At 41.5% G+C, this 20,838-nt stretch overlaps 1 protein-coding gene across 11 annotated transcripts in view; it reads left to right on the top strand.

The window, feature by feature from the left end:
- The window catches only part of LOC105471436 (LUC7 like 2, pre-mRNA splicing factor), a 66,793-nt gene extending 56,824 nt beyond the window's left edge, over positions 1 to 9,969 (top strand). For all 11 annotated transcript variants that reach the window (XM_071094383.1, XM_071094385.1, XM_071094393.1 and 8 more), the window contains 2 exons: positions 4,062 to 4,253; positions 8,679 to 9,969. In XM_071094383.1, coding sequence (XP_070950484.1) covers positions 4,062 to 4,253; positions 8,679 to 8,856 — 370 coding nt within the window. In that variant the 3' untranslated portion in view covers positions 8,857 to 9,969. The remainder of the gene's footprint in view (positions 1 to 4,061; positions 4,254 to 8,678) is intronic.
- Positions 9,970 to 20,838: the final 10,869 nt, after the last annotated feature.

Below are 20,838 nucleotides of genomic sequence, written 5' to 3'. Positions count from 1 at the left end.
GTTCAGATCACATCTTCTTTTAGAAATCTTCTGAGTTCTCAGCTCTAGAGACAATTTCCCAAGAACTTTTCCCTAAAAAGTAGAGAATTTGTTTTTATGAAGGAAAAACCTGGCTGAGCGCAGTGTCTCACGCTTATAATCCCAGCACTTTGGGAGGCTGATCACCTGAAGTGAAGAGTTTGAGACCAGCCTGGCCAACATGGCGAAACTCCATCTCTACCAAAAATGCAGAAATTAGCCGGATGTGGTGGCAGGTCCCTGTAATCCCAGCTACTTGAGAGGCTGAGGCAGGAGAATCATTTGAACCCAGGAGGTGGAGGTTACAGTAAGCCGAGATTGTGCCACTGTATTCCAGCCTGGGTGACAGTGAGACTGTCTCAAAAAAAAGAAAAGAAAAACAAAAAATTTATGGTTCTGTTAGCTAAATCTTTCAATGGTGTTTCTGCCTAAAACACAGAAAAACTAAAGAACATTAATAAGTGGGGCTTGTTGTGTCCGTTAATTTCTATTATTGGTGAATTTCTCTGATCTAGCATGCTAAGTAGAAACATTAAACTGTGATACTGTTCTTGTTTACTGTTTGATTATTATAAGCTGGTCCCTTTGTTGAAAACATAAAGTATTGCACATAGAACATCTTTAGGTATTTGGGCCAGATATTTAATATCTACTCCTCTAGTCCAGTTACCTAGATAGTACGTTTGCCTTGTAACTGGGCTCCTTACTTCTCTGTGCTTGCCCACTCCCCTTCTTCACCTCATTCTATTTTTCACACATCAGCCAGGATAAGCCCTTTAAAAAAATGAAATACATCACGTCAGCCCTCTGACTCTCCAAAGGTTTTTCATCTCATTCATAAGAGAAGTTAACATCTTTACCAAAGCTTTTACATAGAGTGACGGTGTGGTCTGGGGTGTCTCATCTTTTGGCTTCCCTGGGCCACACATCAGATACACTAATGATAACCGATGAGCTGAAAAAAAAAATAGCAAAGAAATCTCATAATATTTTAAGAAAGTTTACAAATTTGTGTTGGGCTGTATTCAAAGCCATCCTGGGCAGCATGCGGCTTAGAGGCTGCAGGTTGGACAAGCTTGGCATAGCCCAAACTGCCCTGGGATAGTTCTGGTTTATGTCTTTTATCTCAGAATATGTATTAATAGCTTCTCATTACACTCAGTAACTTATTCAGAGCCTTCTGGTTTGAATGATAAAAGTATCTGGTCATCCTGCCTGTAAGACCCTGATGTTACTTCCTTTTGCTCACTTCATTCCAGCCACACTGGTCTTTTCCTTCGACATGCTAAGCTTTTTCCCACCTCAGGGACTTTGCATCTGTGTTCCCTCAGCCTGAAGCACTCCTCTCTGAGATGGCTGATTCCACTTGTTGCCTTTCTTCTTTTAGATTTGCTTCAGTGCCACCCTATCAGAAAAGCCTTCCCTGCTTATTCCGTATAAATATTTCCACTCTTTTCTCTTTCTCCACCCTATGTAATACCTCTTTTAATTCTTTTTGAGATGGAGTCTTGCTCTGTCACCCAGGCTGAAGTGCAGTGGCGCGATGCCAGCTCACTGCAACCTCCACCTCCCAGGTTCAAGTGATTTTCCTGCCTTAGGCTCCCTAGTAGCTAGGATTACAGGCACGCACCACCATGCCCTGCTAATTTTTTTTTTTTTTTTTTTTTTTTAGTAGAGAGGGGGTTTCACCATGTTGACCAGGCTGGTCTTGAACTCCTGACCTCAAGTGATCCGCCCGCCTCAGCCTTCCAAAGTGCTGGGATTACAGGCATGAGTCACCGTGTCCAGCAATAGATCTTTTTTTTTTTTTTAACCACCTGACATACCTTTATTTACTGCCTACAAACCTGTATAGATCCCTTTTTATAGTATAAGCACTAAGTTTAGTTCAAGAACTTTATTTTGCTTCTCAACCTCCCGTAGTACCTAGAACAGTGCAAAAATACCTAGTGAGTATTTTTTGGATGAAAAAATTACCTAGAATTTTTTAAAAGATGAATAAAGTTACACATTGGAAGAAAAAGCATTCATTAATAACTCAAAATGAGTGGTTAAATGAAATATAATTTGATAAAACTTATATTGAGTTTTATATCTTTTCCCTCTGCTTCCTTTTGGAATTATTTCAGCTGTGGAAATACGTTTTGTTTTTGTTTTAATTTTGTTTTGTTTTTGAGACAGGGTCTCACTCTGTCCTGAGTAGCTGGGACCACAGGGGTGTGCCACCGTGTCCAGCTAATTTTTAAAAATGTATTGTAGATATGGAGTCTCCCTATGTTGCCCAGGCTGGTCTTGAACTCCTTCCGTTTAAGGATTAAGCAATCCTCCCATTGTGGCCTCCCAAAGTGCTGGGATTACAGACACAAGCTACTGTACCCAGCCAGAAATACTCCTTTTAAGAGTGGCTAAAACTACATCCATGTCATGTACCTTTGTTTGACTATAATGTTGATATAAGCTGAATGTCTTTAAGCATTGTTTATAACAATCAGTTGAACATAAACTGTATTTGTAAACTATCTCATATGTATAATATGATTTTGAACTTGCTGTATCAAATTATGAGCAAACCCCACATTCTTAAAGTGACTTAAATTTAACAGTTTTATTGAGGTATTAAAAATGATTTACTCTGAAGTCAGTGATTTTTTAGCAAATTTAAAGCTGTGCACTATCACCATAATCCAGTTGAGAACATTTCCATCATAAAGTGACTCTTCTAACAAAATTGCATGCCTTTGTTTCCCATCAAATGTTTATGTCCTCTGCATGCCGTTTCCACCCTCCCCACGCACCCCCACCGACCCCACAAGTTAGTTTGTGACCTGGTGGAGGCTATAAAAGTGTCTTACACCTTGTGGGTTTCTTTTCAAAAAATGTTTTTATTTTGCCAGCACCTTGATCGTAGATCTTCTGGGTTTTCAGAATGTTTTTTGTCTCTATTTCTGTGTATTCATTAGAAATACATTTTGTTATTGCAATCGGAGTCAAGTTTTCAAAAATGATTTTCGCAAGTTTTCTTTCTCCCAAACTCTTTGCTCCTTGAATAGAGAACTGTCTTACTGTGTTTTTTCTTGCTCTCTGTTGCCCAGGCTGGAATGCAGTGGTGTGAACACAGCTCACTGTAGCCTTGACTTCCCAGGCTTGGGTGATCATCCTGCCTTAGCCTCCCAAAGTGCTGGGATTAAAGGCGTGAGCTACCACCCCTGGCCCTTACTCTGTTTTGATTACACTGTGACTAGGCATGCATATTGTGGGCATTAAAAACGTATTTCTATGGTTATCTCACCTTTCTAATTGAGAGAGAGAGTAATTTATCCTGACGTATGCTTCCTCATCTCTTCTCTTCTGTCCAGGTCTGTCAGGTACATATTTAATTTCTAGAGAATACAAAAAATGTTCAAGATATTTAAGTGCAATTAAATTCATAACATATCTAGATAATATAGTCCCTGGCATATAGTAGTGGTTCGAAAGTTGCTTTCACTTGAAAAACTATTTCTGATATAAATTTATACATTACTGATTGATCTCTGAGAATTATCAGTGTCCTGTTTTTGTTTTTGAGACAGAATTTCACTCTGTTGCCCAGGCTGGACTGCAGCAGTGTGATCACAGGTCATTACAGCAGCCTTGACCTCCCTGGCTCAAGTGATCCTCCCACCTCAGCTTCCTGAGTAGCTGGAACTACAGGCATGTGCCTCTGTGCCCAGCTAATTTTTGTATGTCTTATAGAGACAGAGTTTTGCCATGTTGCCTAGGCTGCTCTCAAAATCCTGAGCTCAAGCGATCCTCCTGCCTCAGACTCCCAAAGGGTTGGGATTACAGATGTGAGCCACGGCGCCTGGCTGAGAATTAAGTTTTATTTTGAATTCTAGTATGTAGTTATTAACACACCAGCAATTTAGTGTAGATTTAGCTGACTTGGAATATAATTGACATTAAGACTACTGAAAAAAAGTTTCTCTTTAAAGAAAAGCCTTTAATAAATGAGAAATGTAGTAATTACAAAGATAAAAACAAAATCTAATCTTGTCTGGTAGATCCAGGTCCAGAGAGCATCGCAGACATCGATCTCGCTCCATGTCACGTGAACGCAAGAGGAGAACTCGATCCAAATCTCGGGAGAAACGCCATCGCCACAGGTCCCGCTCCAGCAGCCGTAGCCGCAGCCGTAGCCACCAGAGAAGTCGGCACAGTTCTAGAGATAGGAGCAGAGAACGATCCAAGAGGAGGTATTGATGTGTCAATCAGAGGATATGGAGCTCCCTTAATGTTTTAGAGTTGTTTATGTTTACTTATGTTACTTATGTTTAGAGTTCAGATTATTGGTTTGAAACTTTTGCATCTGGTAATATGTACACATTTGTGTGTGGGTGTACAACGTTTTTCTGTGATTATATGGGTAGTTTTGAAAGAATATACTTATGAGCCAGAGCAAGAAATTGGAACCAATATGTGCAGAGGTTATTGCTTTTCTCTGGTTAGTGTGTCTTGGAAAAAAGTTCTTTACAGGTAAATAATATTAAATACCAATGCCCTTAGTATGGATCAGCAAATTAGGGGCTCTGAGAAGTCCTTTCATTAAAAGAGTTGTTTAGCTTTGATTTATTGTTTTCTAAACTTATTTGAGCTGGGATGCTTTTTCAGAGCAGACACATTCTAGTATATTCTTGTTTTATCTGCACTATAGATATGTATTGTTACATACCTTTAGCTTGGCAAGGCAGACTCGTAATCTTAAGGAAGTTCGAAGACTTCCTTGGTTTAATGAGAACATTCAAAAGGTGCAGGCATAGGGTAAGGTATGTTTGAGGACTTGAATATCTATTAAGAATAGACAAAGGATTATAATGTGGTAGAAGAGTTTAGCATTCAGTCTGTATAGATCAAGCTCTCAAAACTTCTCAGGTCACATGATGGCCCTTAAACCAGGTAATTTCTGTGTAATGTAAGCCATGTTTAAAATTGCTTTTTTCTTGACAACTATTCAAAGGTATATGTATGATAAACATTTTTTGAGTGCCTAGTGCCTACTAGTCTTACATATTCTGTGGATTACTCCACATAAAATCTATAATAAAATCCACAGAAAGCTGTTAAAATCTTTCCTTTTTTTGACTCAACTTTCCATTCCCTGAAATCACTCACAAGCTGAGTTTGTTAATAGGCTCTCAATATTTTATTTCTTATATTCTGGCCTTGTTTTTAGTAGTCCTTAAGGTGATTTTAATAATAATTGTATATGTTTTACCGTAGTAGACTTAGTAAAACATAAGAAAGACATATAACATAGTTGAACAACTTTAAGTTGCTCTAAGAAGTTTCCTATGTGAGGCCAGGCACGGTGGCACACGTTTATAATCCCAGCACTTTGGGAGACCGAGATGGGCGTATCACTTGAGATCAGGAGCTCAAGACCAGCCTGGCCAACCAACCCCGTCTCTACTAAAATACAGACATTAGCTGGGCATGGTGGCGCATGCCTGTAATCCCAGCTACTCAGGAGGCTGAGGAAGGAGAATCGCTTGAACCTGAAGGTGGAGGTTGCAGCGCGCCAGGATCGCACCATTGCACTCCAGCCTGGGTGACAGAGCGAGACTCCATCTCTCAAAAAAAAAAAAAAAAAAAAAAAGTTCCTATGTGAGTTAGAACACAGGATCTACATCTTTGACAATAATTAGACTGGCATAAGACTACCACATGTTACAAAGTGCTGAACTGCATATCATAGAGTAAGTGATCCGAGAGTTCAGATGAGGCAAATAACAAAGTAATCAAAAATGGCTTCAGGTAGTCGATAAAATTTGAACAAGTAGAATCAGCTAGGAAAAAGATACTTCATATAGAGTGAATATCCTAGGCAAATGCAGAGAATGAGCAGGGAGTTTGTAAAGGACAGAGTGATTTGTAGGCCTCTTATCTCACGCTCTTGAAACTGATTTTGGGGGTCCACCCTCAGTGCAGTGTTCAGAAATAAGCATTTTTTAAAAAGTTACCTGTCTTATCTGCACAATGAATTTTCAGAATTATCCTGCTAGGTGATGGAGGGTTTAGACATTTTCTTGTGTCAATCTGCCCAATTGTCATTGTTGTTGCTGAACTCTTAAATGTCTTTATTGGTGGTGGGTATGGGAAGGATGGGTGTGAAGTCCCCTCATCTGAGATTGTGTTATTTTAGTCCCTGATGCTTCCTGCGTTTATGAAGTTGTATAGGAATTTTTCCACCATACATGATACATGATCATATCTAAGATGTCAGCATGTTCATAAGGAGGATTATTTTTGTAAAACTATTAAAATTTTGCTTTTCTCGAGCACTTTCTCATCTTTGAATTGAAATTATTCTCTTCTAAAGCATCATTCTTTGTTTTTACTAAAAATTATCAGATAATTATTAAAACTTGGTATTTCATACAACATCAAGTTATCGCTACATATTTGGGTTTAATTTTTCAAGGTAAAAGTTCTTATTGAAAGCCTTTTATGTTTTGCTGTTCTCCTTTCCCTACTGTAGAATACTGGTCTCTGATATAAGTAGATTGTCTTTGTGACCTCTTCCTGGCAATAGTACCCGTGTAAATGAGGACCATTTGCATCTTTCTTTTTGCTCTGTTCAAACATGTTTAGTGCAGACTCCAAAGTCAGATTACTTGGGTTCATTGGTTTAGGCTAAGTAATTTATTTTTTTGAGACGAGAGTCTCTCTCTGTCACCCAGGCTGGAGGGCAGTGGCACGATCTTGGCTCGTTGCAACCTCTGCCTCCCGGGTTCAAGCGATTCTCCTGCCTCAGCCTCCCAAGTAGCTGGGATTACAGGCCCAGGCCACCACACCTGGCTAATTTTTGTATTTTTAGTAGAGACAGGGTTTCACCATGTTGGCCAGGCTGGTCTCGAACTCCCAACCTCAGGTGATCCACCCGCCTTGGCCTCCCAAAGTGCTGGGATTACAGGCGTGAGCCACCACGTCCTGCCTTGGCTAAGTAATTTAATTATCTCACCTGTCTTTCCCCATCTACTAAGTGGAGATAGTAAGAATACCTGCTTTAAGATTATTGGCAGTTTGAATAAAATAGTATATGGAAACCACTTATGTGTGGGACATAGTAGTTGATAATCATAGTTTTTCATTTATTATTACTGATCTCTGGGACTGTTTAGCATCTAGTGTCTTTTTAGGTATCATTTTTACCGTCTCTTTTCATATTTTTTTCCAACAAGGGCTATGGATAGGACTGATGTAGACATGGAATCAGTAGACTTGGCGCTGTGATTTGTATTTTTTTTTTTTTTTTTTTTTTTTGGAGATGGAGTGTCGCCCTGTCACCTAGGCTGGAGTGCCGTGATGCGATCTGTGCTCACTCACTGCAGCCTCCGCCTCCCAGGTTCAAGTGAATCTCCTGCCTCAGCCTCCCGAGTAAGTGGGACTACAGGTGCGCACCACCACACCCAGCTAATTTTTTGTATTTTATGTAGAGGCGGGGTTTCACTATGTTGGCTAGGCTGGTGTCGAACTCCTGACCTCAAGTGATCAGCCCGCCTTGACCTCCCAAAGTGCTGGGATTACAGGTGTGAGCCACTGTGCCCAGTCTTTTTATATCATTTTAAAATTAAGTTTATTAAAACATTAAGTAGAATATTCAAAGTTTACATTATTTTAGAACCTTTTTTTGTTTAACCCTCAACTATATTTCTAAAACTGAACAGTCATATTTTTTATTTCCTGAAAGTATTAATTATTCAGGTTCTTGGTAGTGCCTCAGATCCTAATTTTGAATATGGGTTGAGTGAGATAATTATGTAAAAGTACTGTGTCACCTGTAAAGAACCAAATAAGTGTAATTTGTTGGATTTTAGGTGTTGGAAGTATAGAAGATTCCATGTTTATTCTGATTCCATAATATGCTTGGTTTTCCTTCTGATTGTTATTATTTACACCTTTCTTATTGAAGTTGGGTGTATGGGAATGGAGAAGGTAGTAAACAGTTACGGCTAATCAAGATTTATTAGTGTGAGCATCTTTGTCTTTTTTTATTTCCCCTTGTTGGTTGAATAAGCTAACTCAGTATGAGTCGATTTTTTAAAGTGGTTATTTAAATTCATATTAATAATTGAGTAGTTCTCTTATCTAAGTCAGGTGTTGGCAAACTGTTGCCGATAGGCCAAATCTGGCCGGCAGCCTGTACAACCAGCAAGCTATGGATGGTTTTTACATTCTAAAAAGAACAGAACACTGCCACAAAGATTGCATGGACCTGCAGCACCCCAGATAGTCACCATCTGGCCCCTATTCTAAGCCATTTTAAAATTTAGACAATACCTTTCTTTCACTTTTTAAAGCTATTATCTATGTATTAGTTTTATATTGAAACACCTTTTATGAATTGGAGAAACTCTGTTGTCTCTGAGATAATGAGAGTAGCCTGTAAGAAATTATTTTAGCCTTCTGACCCTCAGCTATTTGTTTTCACCTGTCTTCTTGTTTTAATGCCCTTATCAGCTATGGTAGTGCTCAGTATTTGGTCAGAAAACTGACTCCTCTGTCATGGGTATATTCTTCTATATATCTTCAGCTATCAAGAGCTTAATATTTATCCTATTCTTTAATTTGGGTTTTTGGGTTACCCAACATATTTTGCTCCTCAAATTAATATTTTTCAGATCCTCAAAAGAAAGATTCAGAGACCAAGACTTAGCATCATGTGACAGAGACAGGAGTTCAAGAGACAGATCACCTCGTGACAGAGATCGGAAAGATAAGAAGCGGTCCTATGAGAGTGCTAATGGCAGATCAGAAGACAGGAGGAGCTCTGAAGAGCGCGAAGCAGGGGAGATCTAACTAGCTGTGTACATTTCTTCAATCCTTAAGCTTCCTATGGAGTTACGTACTATTGTTTAGTTCACAGCTGTTCAGGGCGACAGTGAGCAGATCCAGACACCAGATCCAGCTAGGCTAGATGTACAGTATCTAACTTTATCTGAACTGAACCTGTTTTCCTTGATGATGCCTAAAACTACATCCATAGTTTCTGGTGAACCTGTAATACAGTTCTGAAAGTACAGTTTTATATAATAAGATGCTGATCTCTTTATTCTTTCAAGTAAGAGTGATAGTGAACAAATTGTGTTACTTGCCTTGGGATTTTTTGAACGTTTGTAAAATGCTGTCTTCCTAGTCCAAACAGCTGCAGCTTTGGGCATTTTTCTTTTTAATTCTTCTTCCTCTGACTTTGTATCCCTTAATACCTACACTCTCCAATTGTAAGAGAAAGGGGGCAGGGAAGCAATATAGCTTCCATTCTAAGGCTGTATTCCTGTTATGAATTACTAGCTGATTACAGTTCAGAGCATTGATCCTGGAATGTGTGCCGGAGAAATTTAAAATACTGGGGTTTGTTTAATGGTGCCTATTTAGAGTTGGAAGTTGAACAGCTGTTGCATTACATACTTTTGCTTTTTTATTGAAATTTTGAAATCAAACTTGTCTTGATTTTTCTGTTCTGTTGAATTGCTATGTTCAGGATGTTCTTGGGGGGTGGGGGCAGGGACTCTTTTCATAATAAGCACTTGTTTTATTTTGTGTGTGTGGAGTATAAAGGCTACACCCTTATTGTAAAAAATAATAATAAAATGAAAAACAATCACCACCACCATTATTAAACTGTAACTTGTCTAGTAAATTGTCACTAGAACTATTTGCTGTGGGCATTTCCTCTATTCTGTTACATCATTAACAGTGCCTTACTGTGCAAGGCACCAAAGGACATAAATATGTACTTGCAAAGATTCCAGATGAGCTGTTCACGTGGGCCCCTTGCTGACTATATTCCAGCCACTTAAGGGTTGTTTGTAATGACCATTAGAGAGAAGGACTGGACCTGCAGAAGAAACCGGGGTGTTTTTATTCTCATTCAACAAACCCAAATAAAAACAGTATGTGTAACCAACATAATGAGACTAAGTTTCTGCATTGAAGAGGTGTATATCTACTAGTAACTTAAACTGTACTTGGCAGGTATCACTTGTGATTCTAGAAATTCTGAGGAAGAAAAATTCCTTAAGTAATGAAATTAGTATCTGTTGGTAAGGTCACCTTTCAAGAACTGTTAATGTCCTTCGTCCCCAAGTTTGACAGATTTGATGTCACAGGCATGTGGGCCTGTGTGAAGGTGGTGAGAGAATGGGAAACTAAGGCCATTCTAAGTGATACCAGATTACATTAAAAAAAAAAAAAAAAACCCTCATCAAGTTCCCAATTTACCAAGCTATGCCTCATTAACTGAGGGTTTTCTGCTGGATTTGGTTCCACACATGCAATTTATATGACATTTAATCTGAGAGACCCATCTGCCTCAGTGGCCCGTTTCCCTTCTTTTATTTTTGGTTGCTGAGAAATGTTTTGTATCTGCTTTGTTCCTGGTAGTCTGTGCTGTTCTAAATCCTTACAAGCACTTCGGATTTCATACATTGGGGTTTGGAGTAAAATCAAAAGGACTAACTGGTTGGTGTGAGGAAGAATGTCTGGGACCTGGCCCATTATAATAGTGTATCTGGACTTAGATTTTGAACTCTAAAGCATATATCAGTTGGAATGGAACACTTGTAGAAGTAACATAGGTCTGTGTATCAGTGGTTACTGCAGTTGTGGTTTCTAGGTGGTACAGGCTGCCCCAGCATGAACAGGGCATGAAGTGCACCGTCACTGCGGGGCTGCATGCCACACTGGACCACTTCAACTGCATGGCTCTTTACATGATTGATGCCACTGAATTAGAATAAAATCTCAAATCTTAATATCACTATCTCATACAGTTTTTGGTCTTTCTGTGCTGGTGACTGGTAGAAAGCAGAACTAAGTATGTCGTATTTGCAAAAAACTTCTGTTCCTCTGGGGAATGTTTTGCTAGGTTTTTACCTTCAGTAAGGTTTCCTTCATTTTGCTGTCATCAAGTATTACCCTAAAGCTCCTTTGCTGAGCTTATCAACACCAACTAAAACTAAGGAAAAAAGCCTCCTTAATAGGTACGTTTTAAAATTTATTTTATTTTTTTTTTGAGATGGAGTTTCACTCTTGTTGCCCAGGCTGGAGTGCAATGGTGCAATCTCAGCTCACTGCAACCTCTGCCTCCTGGGTTCAAGCAGTTCTCCTGCCTCAGCCTCCCAAGTAGCTAGGATTACAGACGTGCACCACCACGCCTGGCTAATTTTTGTATTTTTAGTAGAGACAGGGTTTCACCATGTTGCCCAGGCTGGTCTCAAACTCCTGGCCTCAGGTGATCTGCCCACCTCGGCCTCCCAAAGTGCTGGGAGTATAAGGCATGAGCAACCCTCCCCACCCTACCCCTGCCAGGCTTGTTTTTTAAACAAAGACTTTACCTGTGATTATTAGACCTAAAACCAATATACCTTTATCTTTTCCAAGTTCCCTCTTTCCCCTCCATGTTACATTTTAAGAATCTATTTTTAGTGATAACTTTCAACATTGGCCTTTTGAGCCATCACCAAGTATGCATTACAATTTCCACGAACACTTTTGCCATTTGATGTAGTAAATTCTTTCAAAATGGTTTTTAGGTAATGATTATGTATATCATTTAAGTTTTTTCAAATAAATGCTGGTTATAATTGTTAAATGTTTATAGTTTTTTTTGTTTTGTTTTGTTTTGTTTTAATACAAGGTCTTGCTATGTTACCAAGCTAGAGCACAGTGGCATGATCTTAGTTCACTGCAACCTCAATGTCGTGGGCACAAATGATCTTCCCACTTCACCCTCCCAGTGTGCTGGAATTATAGGCACGTACCACTATGCCCAGCTAATTAGAAAAGTATTTGTACAGGCCGGGTGTGGTGATTCATGTCTGTAATATCAGCATTTTGGGAGGCCGAGGCAGGCGGATCACTTGAGGTCAGGAGTTTAAGACCAGCCTGGCCGACATGGTGAAACCCCATCGCTACTAAAAAAAAAAAAAAAGAAAAGTAGCCGGGTGTGGTAGCACACACCTGTAGTCTCAGCTATTTGGGAGGCTTAAGGCACGAGAATCATTTGAACCCAAGAGGCAGAGGCAGAGGCTGCAGTGAGCCGAGATACTCCAGCCTGGGCAACAGAGTGAGACTTCGTCTCAAAAAAAAAACCAAACAAAATTAGCTGGGCATGGTGGCACATACCTGTAATCCCAGCTACTCCAGAGACTGAGGCAGGAGAATCACTTGAACCCTGGAGGCAGAGGTTGCAGTGAGCCGAGATGGCGCCACTGCACTCCAGCCTGGATGACAAGAGTAAAACTCCCATCTAAAAAAAAAAAAAAATTGTAGAGATGGAGTCTTGCTTTATTGCCCAGGCTGGTTTCCAACTCCTGAGCTCAAGCAATTCTCCCACCTCAGCCTCCCAAGGTGCTGAGATTACAGGCATGAGCCACCACATCCAGCCCATTTACTGATTTTTTAGCTTTAAAATTCTAAGCAAATATTACATATCTAAAAAAAAACCACACATACCTAATGTGGGTGTTCAGCTGTTACGGCTATCCCAGTTGTGAAACGATTGAAACGTCCTTTCAACTGGTAAATTACCTGCTGCCCTGGGCTAGTTGAGTGCCTGCCCCCAACGCAAGACCAGCAAGCACAGCCAGGAACCTCCAGCATTAGTTCACTACCACATGCTATACTGACTTAAATATTTTCAAACACATTCTTGTCTGTTTTGTATCTGAAAAAGCAGAAGCTATTTGATGTAATACTGATTTTCTTTCAAAAATGCTTTTTAGGTAATGGTTATCTACCTTTTAAGTTTTTTTCAAATAAATGCTGTAGGGTTTGTTTTGTTTTTCTTTTTTCTTTTTTAAGACAGGGTCTCACTCTGTTGCCCAGGCTGGTGTGCAGTGGCGCAAGCTCGGCTCACTACAGTCTCATCAACATGCTGGGCTCAGGCGATCTTTTCACCTCAGGACCCTGAGTAGCTGGGACGACAGGCGTGTACCACCACCATTCCTGGCTAGTTGTAGTCTAAGAGACAGGGTTTCATCGTGTTGGCAAAGCTCATCTCCAACTCCTGAGCCCCAGCGATCTGCCTGCCTCGGTCTACATCATGATTTTATATCTTGACTGTTGATAATTAAAATTTCCTGGGGTATAAATAAGGCAATACAAAGTTGCCCTTTCTCAGTACTTTTCTCTGTACTGCCTGTTATTTGAAAAAGCATTTTCTCCCTCAGGGGAGTTAGGAAAGGTTAGAGAACTGAGAGAACCAGGGTTTCCCTAGGCAGAGGCTAAGTAGGGGAGAGCAGGCAGGGTTCTGTCAGCAGAGTAGTACTGGGGCCATGCGTGAGTGGGGCCTTGGAGGCTCTAGGGTCAGCAGGCAGCACACCTGCATGTTCTCCAGGTAGCAGCAGAAACAGGGTGTTAGAGGTTTGGGGTCTGTAGGCATATCTGGGGATCAGAACAAGCTAATGGCCATCTTGTGTCTCTTAAAAGCAGGGCAACTTTTCCCAGGACCTCTCGCAGCCGCCTTCTCACATCTCTGTCCCTGGCACAGAGACCTACGTAGACGATGCTCGAATGTGGAATGAATTAATGAAGTGCCTCATTGTGCCCAACATAAGTTAACCCACACCATTTCATTTGATTTGTACAGCAATCCTGTGGTTATTCGAAGGGACCATATTCTATCACCATCATGCCTGTTTTCCAGAGTAGGAAGCTGAGCCATGCTGAGTGACTAATAGGACACAGTCAGCCGACAGCTTTTTGATTCTAAGTCCAAGGCTCTTCCTGGCATAAAGTTTTATGATAGGTAGGTCTCAGCTGGGAGTGGCAAGAAGGGAGCAACAGAAATGTCCATCACAAAAAGGACTGAAATGAATGAAGCAGGATGATAACTGCAAGTACTGTCCCATTTCCAGCACCTTTTATTCTAGTCTCATAGTATCTCAAGCTGATTGTAACAGATAAACCCGTAGTTATCCAAATAACATGGTATATAGGAGTTACCATTTTTTGTTTTTTGTTTTAGACAGGGTCTTACCATGTTGCCCAGGCTGGGGTGCAGTGGTGCACATGGCTTACTACAGTTTTGACCTCCTGGGCTCAAGTAATCCTCCTGCCTCAGCCTCTTGAATAGCCCCAGCCCCACCCACCACCCTCCCACTCAGCTAATTTTTTTTTAAATTTTTAAATTTTTTTTGCAGAGATGGGATCACGCCATGTTTCCCAGGCTGGTCTCAAACCCCTGAGCTCAAGGGATCCTCCCACCTTGGCCTCCCAAAGTGCTGGGAGTATAGGCATGAGCCACCCTGCCTGGCCAGTTACATTTTTTGATTTCTTGAAATTTTTGTTCAGAAAGTTTAATACAAATTGCTTGAAATCAATACAAAAATCTACTGGGTAATGAAATATAAAGGAGACTGAAGAGATGATAATCAGTAAAAGGGCTTGAACTCTGATGGGATGTTTGTTTAAAAGGCTGGAATAACTGGAGAAACTAGGATATGGATTGAATATGAATTTATTGCTAATTTTATTAGGTATAATGGTGGAATTGCAATTACACAGAAAAATACTCTTAGGAGATAAGTGCTAAAGTATTTAAGGATGAAGCATCTGGATGTCTGTGGCTTTCAAATGGTTCAACAATTTGCTAAACACATATGCAGAGCAAGTATAACAAATTGTTCACTGTTAGATCTAAGTAGATCATTGGTTTTTCAACTTTTATGTATTTTTGAAAATTTTCACAAAGTTGGGGGAGGAACTCTTAGATTTTCCATTTAAATAATCACTTTAGGCCAGGCGTGGTGGCTCACGCCTGTAATCCCAGGCTGAGGTGGGTGGATCACCTGAGCTCAGGAGTTCAAGACCAGCCGGGCCAACATGGTGAAACCCCATTGCTACTAAAAATACAAAAATTAGCCAGGTGTGGTGGTGCGCACCTGTAGTTGCAGCTACTCAGGAGGCTGAGGCACGAGAATTGCTTTAATCCTGGAAGTGGAGGTTGCAGTGGGCTGAGATTTTGCCACTGCACTTCAGCCTAGGTGACAGAGCAAGACCCTGTCTCAAAAAATAAGTAAATAAATCATCACTTTACATTGTTATTTTCTGGAGGCCATATATATGGGTGTTTTTAAGGCAGGGTTCCTCAAAATACGATCTCTAAACATTCTGAATCAGAATCACAAAAAAAAAAAATATTCAAATGGCCAATGAGCACATCAAAGAAGAATCAACATCATCAGTCATTATGAAATGAAAGTTAAAACTGCCGGCCATGATGGCTAATTCCTGTAATCCCAGCACTTTGGGAGGCTGAGGTGAGCAGATGACTTGAGGTCGGGAGTTCGAGACCAGCCTGACCAACATGGAAAAACCCTGTCTCTACTAAAAATACAAAATTAGCCAGGTGTGGCAGTGCATGCCTGTAATCCCAGGTACTTGGGAGGCTGAGGCAGGAGAATCACTTGAACCCGGGAGGCGGAGGTTGTGGTGAGCCGAGATCACGCCGTTGCACTCCAGCCTGGACAACAAAAGTGAAACTCCATCTCAAAAAAAAAAAAAAAAAAAGTTAAAACTATGAGATCCCATTATACATCCACTAGAATGTCCAAAAGTAAAAAGACTGACAGCACTAAGTGTGAATGAAGATGTGGAGCAACTGGAACTCACATTTGCTAGTGGTCGTGTTACAGGGTATAGCTATTTTGGAAAACAGGCAGCTTTTTGCAAATAAGCATATCCTTACCATATGGCCCAACAGTCCTCATTGGTGCCCAAGAGAAATGAAGACTTACATCCAAACACTTGTATTTGAACATTCATAGCAGCTGTATTATAAGAGCAGAAATATCCATCAATTAGAAAGCAGATAAAACAGGCCAGGCGTGATGGCTCACCCCTCTAATCCCAGCACTTTGGGAGGCTGAAGCGGGTGGATAACTTGAGGTCAGGAGTTCGAAACCAGCCTGGTCAACGTGGTGAAACCCCGTCTCTACTAAAAATACAAAATTAGTTAGGCATGGTGGCAGGTGCCTATAATCCCAGCTACTTGGGAGACTGAGGCAGAAGAATCGCTTGAACCTGGGGGGTGGAGGTTGCAGCAGTGAGCTGAGATTGCACCATTATACTCCTGCCTCACAAAAAAAAAAAAAAAAAAAAAAAAAAGATAAATTGTGATATATTCCTACAAAGGAAGGGATTACTGACACAAGCAGCAACATGAATACCTTTACAACAAGCTGAGCTAATAAATCAAAAGCTGAGCTAAAGGAATGAGACACAAAAGAGTACACATACTGTACAATCAATTCTCTTTATGTGAAATCCTAGAACAGGCAAAACTGGTTTCTAGGGACAGAAAGCAGGTTTGCCTGGGGCCAGAGCTCAGGGAGGACCAGGGATTGATGGCAGAGGGATACAAGGGAACTTTCTTGCGTGTTGGAAATCTTCCATATTTTGACTGGCAGTGGTTACATGGGTGTCTACATTTGTCAAAAGGCAGTCTTGAAATGGGTGCACTTTCTTCATTGTGCCTCAGTAAATCTGATTGAAAATATATACACTTTTTTTTTTTTTTCCTGTTGGCAGTATGGACTCTTTTAGGCAGGGTAGCTCAAAATATGGCTTCTGGACCACCAACCAGCATCAGAATTGCCAGGAAAACCGGGAAAGACCTTGTTTGGGGACCCCCATCCCACACCTGAGCTACTGAAAAACCAAATATCCAGAGCTGCTCTTCTGTGGCCAGAGATCCGCTAGGCCATCCTGAGTGTCAGAGCCTGACCTCAAAAGCTCCACTGCCTAAGCTGGGGCTGGTGGTAATGTTGAGTGTCAGTTTCAAACAATAGCTGGCAGTGCGTGGTGGAAAGAGACTAGTAGAGGAATTCCATGCAGACCAACCTGCTGTGTAGCTCTTCTCTTTAAACTTCTGCTTGTAGAAAGCAAAAGATACGTTCTAAAGTAAGGTTGAAACTCATGAGAATTTACCTTGGTGAAAGAAAGGGTTAGAAGCTATTTTTAAAAAGCAATCGCAGGAAGCATTTCTGAAGTCAGAACTTCTCAACCCAGGCTGTATACCAGACTCTTGTGGACCTTTTAAAACATCTAATTTCTATTTTTATCAAAGGAGACATGAATATGGTGTTTTTTAAAAAGGTGGATATGGTTTTAAGTTTGTAAATGTATGTTTAAAAAAAAAAAAAAAAATCAGTCCTGACCAGGCACGGTGCCTCACACTTGTAATCCCAGCACTTTGAGAGGCTAAGGCAGGAGGATTGCTTGAGCCCGGGAGTTCGAGCCCAGCACAGGCAACAAAGGGAGATCCTGTCTCTACAAAATATTTAAAATCTAGCCAGGCACAGTGGCCTGTGCCCGTACTCCCAGCTACTTGGGAGGCTGAGGCAGGAGGATCACTGGCACCCAGGAGTTGAGACTGCATTGAGCTGTGATCACACCGCTGCACTCCAGCCCAGTCGACAGAGAGGGATTCTGTCTTTGAAAACATAGAAAAAAAAAAAAAAAAAAAAGTCTGCCTGCAGCCTAGTCTGTCTGTGAACTGATTCCTCTTTGGAGGGAGACATTTAAAAATTTTAAATTATATGTAGGCGAAATACACAATCTTCAGAGTACAGCTTCATGGGTTTTTATATATGTACAGTCATTCCTCAGTATCTATGGGGGATTGACTGAAGGATCCCCCAATTTTTTTGAGACGGAATCTAACTGTTCCTCAGGTCTGAGTGCAATGGCGCGATCTTGGTTCACTGCAGCCTCTGCTTCTGCTTCTGGGGTTCAAGCACCAAATCTGAGGGTGCACAAGTTTCTCATATAAAATGGTGTGGTATTTGCACATAACCTATGCATATCCTCTATATACTTTGTCACCTCTACTTATAACACCTGATATAATGTAAATGCTACGTAAACAGTTGTTACATTGTTTGTATATTATTTGTATTTTTTTGAATGCTTTTTTTCCCCAAATACTTTAAACCCAAGGTTGGTTGAATTCACCGATGTAGAATCCATGGATAGGGAGGGCCAACACCCAACTCCCACCCAGATCAAGATACAGACCATTTCCAGCACCTAGAAAGTTCCCTGATGCTCTTTCCAAGGTAATAGTCCCCGCTTCTCAAGATAATCACTATTCTAACTTCAGATACCACTGGTTAGAACAACTTTGGGTGCTTTCTGCGGTTCCTTCTTGTATTTGTTTTCATAGGTCTAAATAATGCTTATACTGCTGTTTCTTGGCTTGCCAACTTGGGACAATAGTAACTTTCTCAAACGGCAGACCAGACTTTGACTCAGTCTCCATCCTCACCAAGTAAAGCAAAAACGTTCCAGATTTACAGGCCCCGGGGTCACTCCTACCACCACCTCGGCTTACTCAGATTGAATCCTGCACTTGGGAGGAGTCTGGGTACCCGCGGGTTTTTTTGTTTTGTTTTTTTTTTTTTAAGAGATGTGGTTTTGCTCTTGTTGCACAGGCTGGATACAATGGTGCAATCTCGGCTCACCACAACCTTCACCGCCAGAGTTCAACCAATTCTCCTGCCTCAGTCTCCCAAGTAGCTGGGATTACAGGCATGTGCCACCACACCTGGCTAATTTTATATTTTTAGTAGAGACGGGGTTTCTCCATGTTGGTCAAGCTGGTCTCGAACTCCTGACCTCAGGTGATCCGCCTGCCTTGGCCTCACAAAGTGCTGGGAGTACAGGCATTAGCTGCTGCGCCTTTTTTTTTTTTTTTTTTTTTTGAGACAGAGTCTTGCTCTGTTGCCCAGGCTGGAGTGAGTGGCACGATCTTGGCTCACTGTAACCTCCACCTCCCGGGTTCAAGTGATTCTCCTGCCTCAGCCTCCTGAGTAGCGGGATTACAGGTGCCTGCCACTACACCCAGCTAATTTTTGCATTTTTAGTAGAGACAGGGTTTCAACCATGTTGGCAAGGCTGGTCTCGAACTCCTGACCTCAGGTGATCCGCGCCCCCCGCCCCCCGCCCCCGCGGGCCTCCCAAAGTGCTGGTAGCACTTTGGTGTGAGCCACCGTGCCCAGCATCACCTGCGTTTTTTAACCTCAGGCGATTCCAGCGGGCACCTGGCCCTGGGGAGCCCTGAGCCTGCGGTACTTGGCCCTGAGGCTGAGAGGAGCTAAAAGGCTCCTGATGTCCCAGACACAGGATGTTTGCTGAGGAACTTGGAAGTTAAAATCGAGTATGTTCTCAGACTGCCAGGTTGATTTGCAGTTGAAATCAGCGGCAAGCCATGAGAATCACTAAAGTGTTTCTAAGATTTTTATTGCTTGTCAAGTACATCCTTTAAGGCTCCATATCTAAATATTTAAGATTCCAGCTTTGCTCTTATCAGAGCTCAAATGTGGCCACAGTTCTCCCACCCTTTGCCTGGTCATAATTCAGAACCAATTTATCATCATGGTTTGTTCTCATTCTCCTTCTCTTACTCCCAACCAGTGACACCCGGGCTTCTGCTTACAGCTGGAGGCACTGGCCACCTACCTTGCTTCCTTGGCTGAGGGCATCAATAGTCTTTACACGGCAGTCATCTTGATGAGTCGCTGGGGCCAAAGTCTGCCCTCCCTCCCTCTCTAAGCCGTATGGATTCCTTGTGGCCTTCTGAGCCCTCTCCTTGCTACTCAGAGTTTCCAAATCAGAAGACTTGCAGCCTGTTCCTGTTTTTCAAAAGTATTTATAAAAGCTGAATGTCAATTTTCTTGTTAGAGTTATAAATAGAAGCAGATGCTTTTGTTTGTTGATCAGCACGCTGTGTTCTTACAGGGGAAGTCGAAGAATCCAAAGTGTGCTTGGGAGCATAGAACTAGCACAAGAGGGCGCTAGTGAGGCGGCGCGGGCGGCCAGGAGCTAGAGTTTGGAAACAGACCGGTTTGAGCCCTGAATCTGCCGCTTAGAAGCTGTGTGCCCTTGGGCAGCAATAATACATTTACCAAAGTCAGACTAGATAACCCCAGCGCCGAGGAGTTATCCACATCATCTCTTCATCCTTCACAACAGTAAATCTATGAGCTAGAAGTTGTCATCTCCAGACGTACAGATGAGATTGCTGAGGCTTAAAAAAAAAAAAGGTACTTAGGGTGTCATGATAGGGTCTGGGGGCGTTGAATGCAGTTTGGATTAACCCCAAGACCTACTACTTTATTTTTATTGCGTTTATTCAAAGGCAAAAACCTATAAGAGATGCCTAAAAATGATAATGGCTACCTTTTTAAAAACTGCTTTGAAATGTAATTTTCCCACAATAAAATTCACCAATTTCATCTGGGCACAATTGTAATTGCTCACACCTGTAATCCCAGCACTTTGGGAGGCCGAGGGGAGTGGATCACTTGAGGTCAGGAGTTCAAGACCAGCCTGGCCAACATGGTGAAACCCCATCTCTACTAAAAATACAAAAAATTAGCCGGCATGGTGGCAGGCGCCTGTAATCCTAGCTACTCAGGAGGCTGAGGCAGGAGAATCACTTGAATCCTGGAGGTGGAGGTTGCAGTGAGCCAAGATCGCGCCACTGCACTCCAGCCTGGGTGACAGAGCGAGACTCCATCTCAAAAAAAAAAAAAAAAAATCACCAATGTTAAGCATATGGTAAGTTGACAAGTGTATCCTACCACTGCAATCATGATATAGAATAGTTCCATCTCCCCACAAATTCTCTCCTGGCCTCTCCCAATCCTCTCCGCAAACCTTTGGCCCTGGCAGCCACTGATCTCTCTGGCATGAGCTTTATCTTCTCTAGAACTCTATATAAATGGAGTTATTGACATACAGACTTTTGTGCCGGCTTCCTTCCCTTGACATGAT

The sequence above is a fragment of the Macaca nemestrina genome, chromosome 4 (genome assembly GCF_043159975.1).
Source record: "Macaca nemestrina isolate mMacNem1 chromosome 4, mMacNem.hap1, whole genome shotgun sequence".
In the NCBI taxonomy this organism is placed as follows: domain Eukaryota; kingdom Metazoa; phylum Chordata; class Mammalia; order Primates; family Cercopithecidae; genus Macaca; species Macaca nemestrina.
The sequence above is the reverse complement of the archived record's forward strand: the minus strand, read 5'-3'. Positions and strand labels throughout refer to the sequence as shown.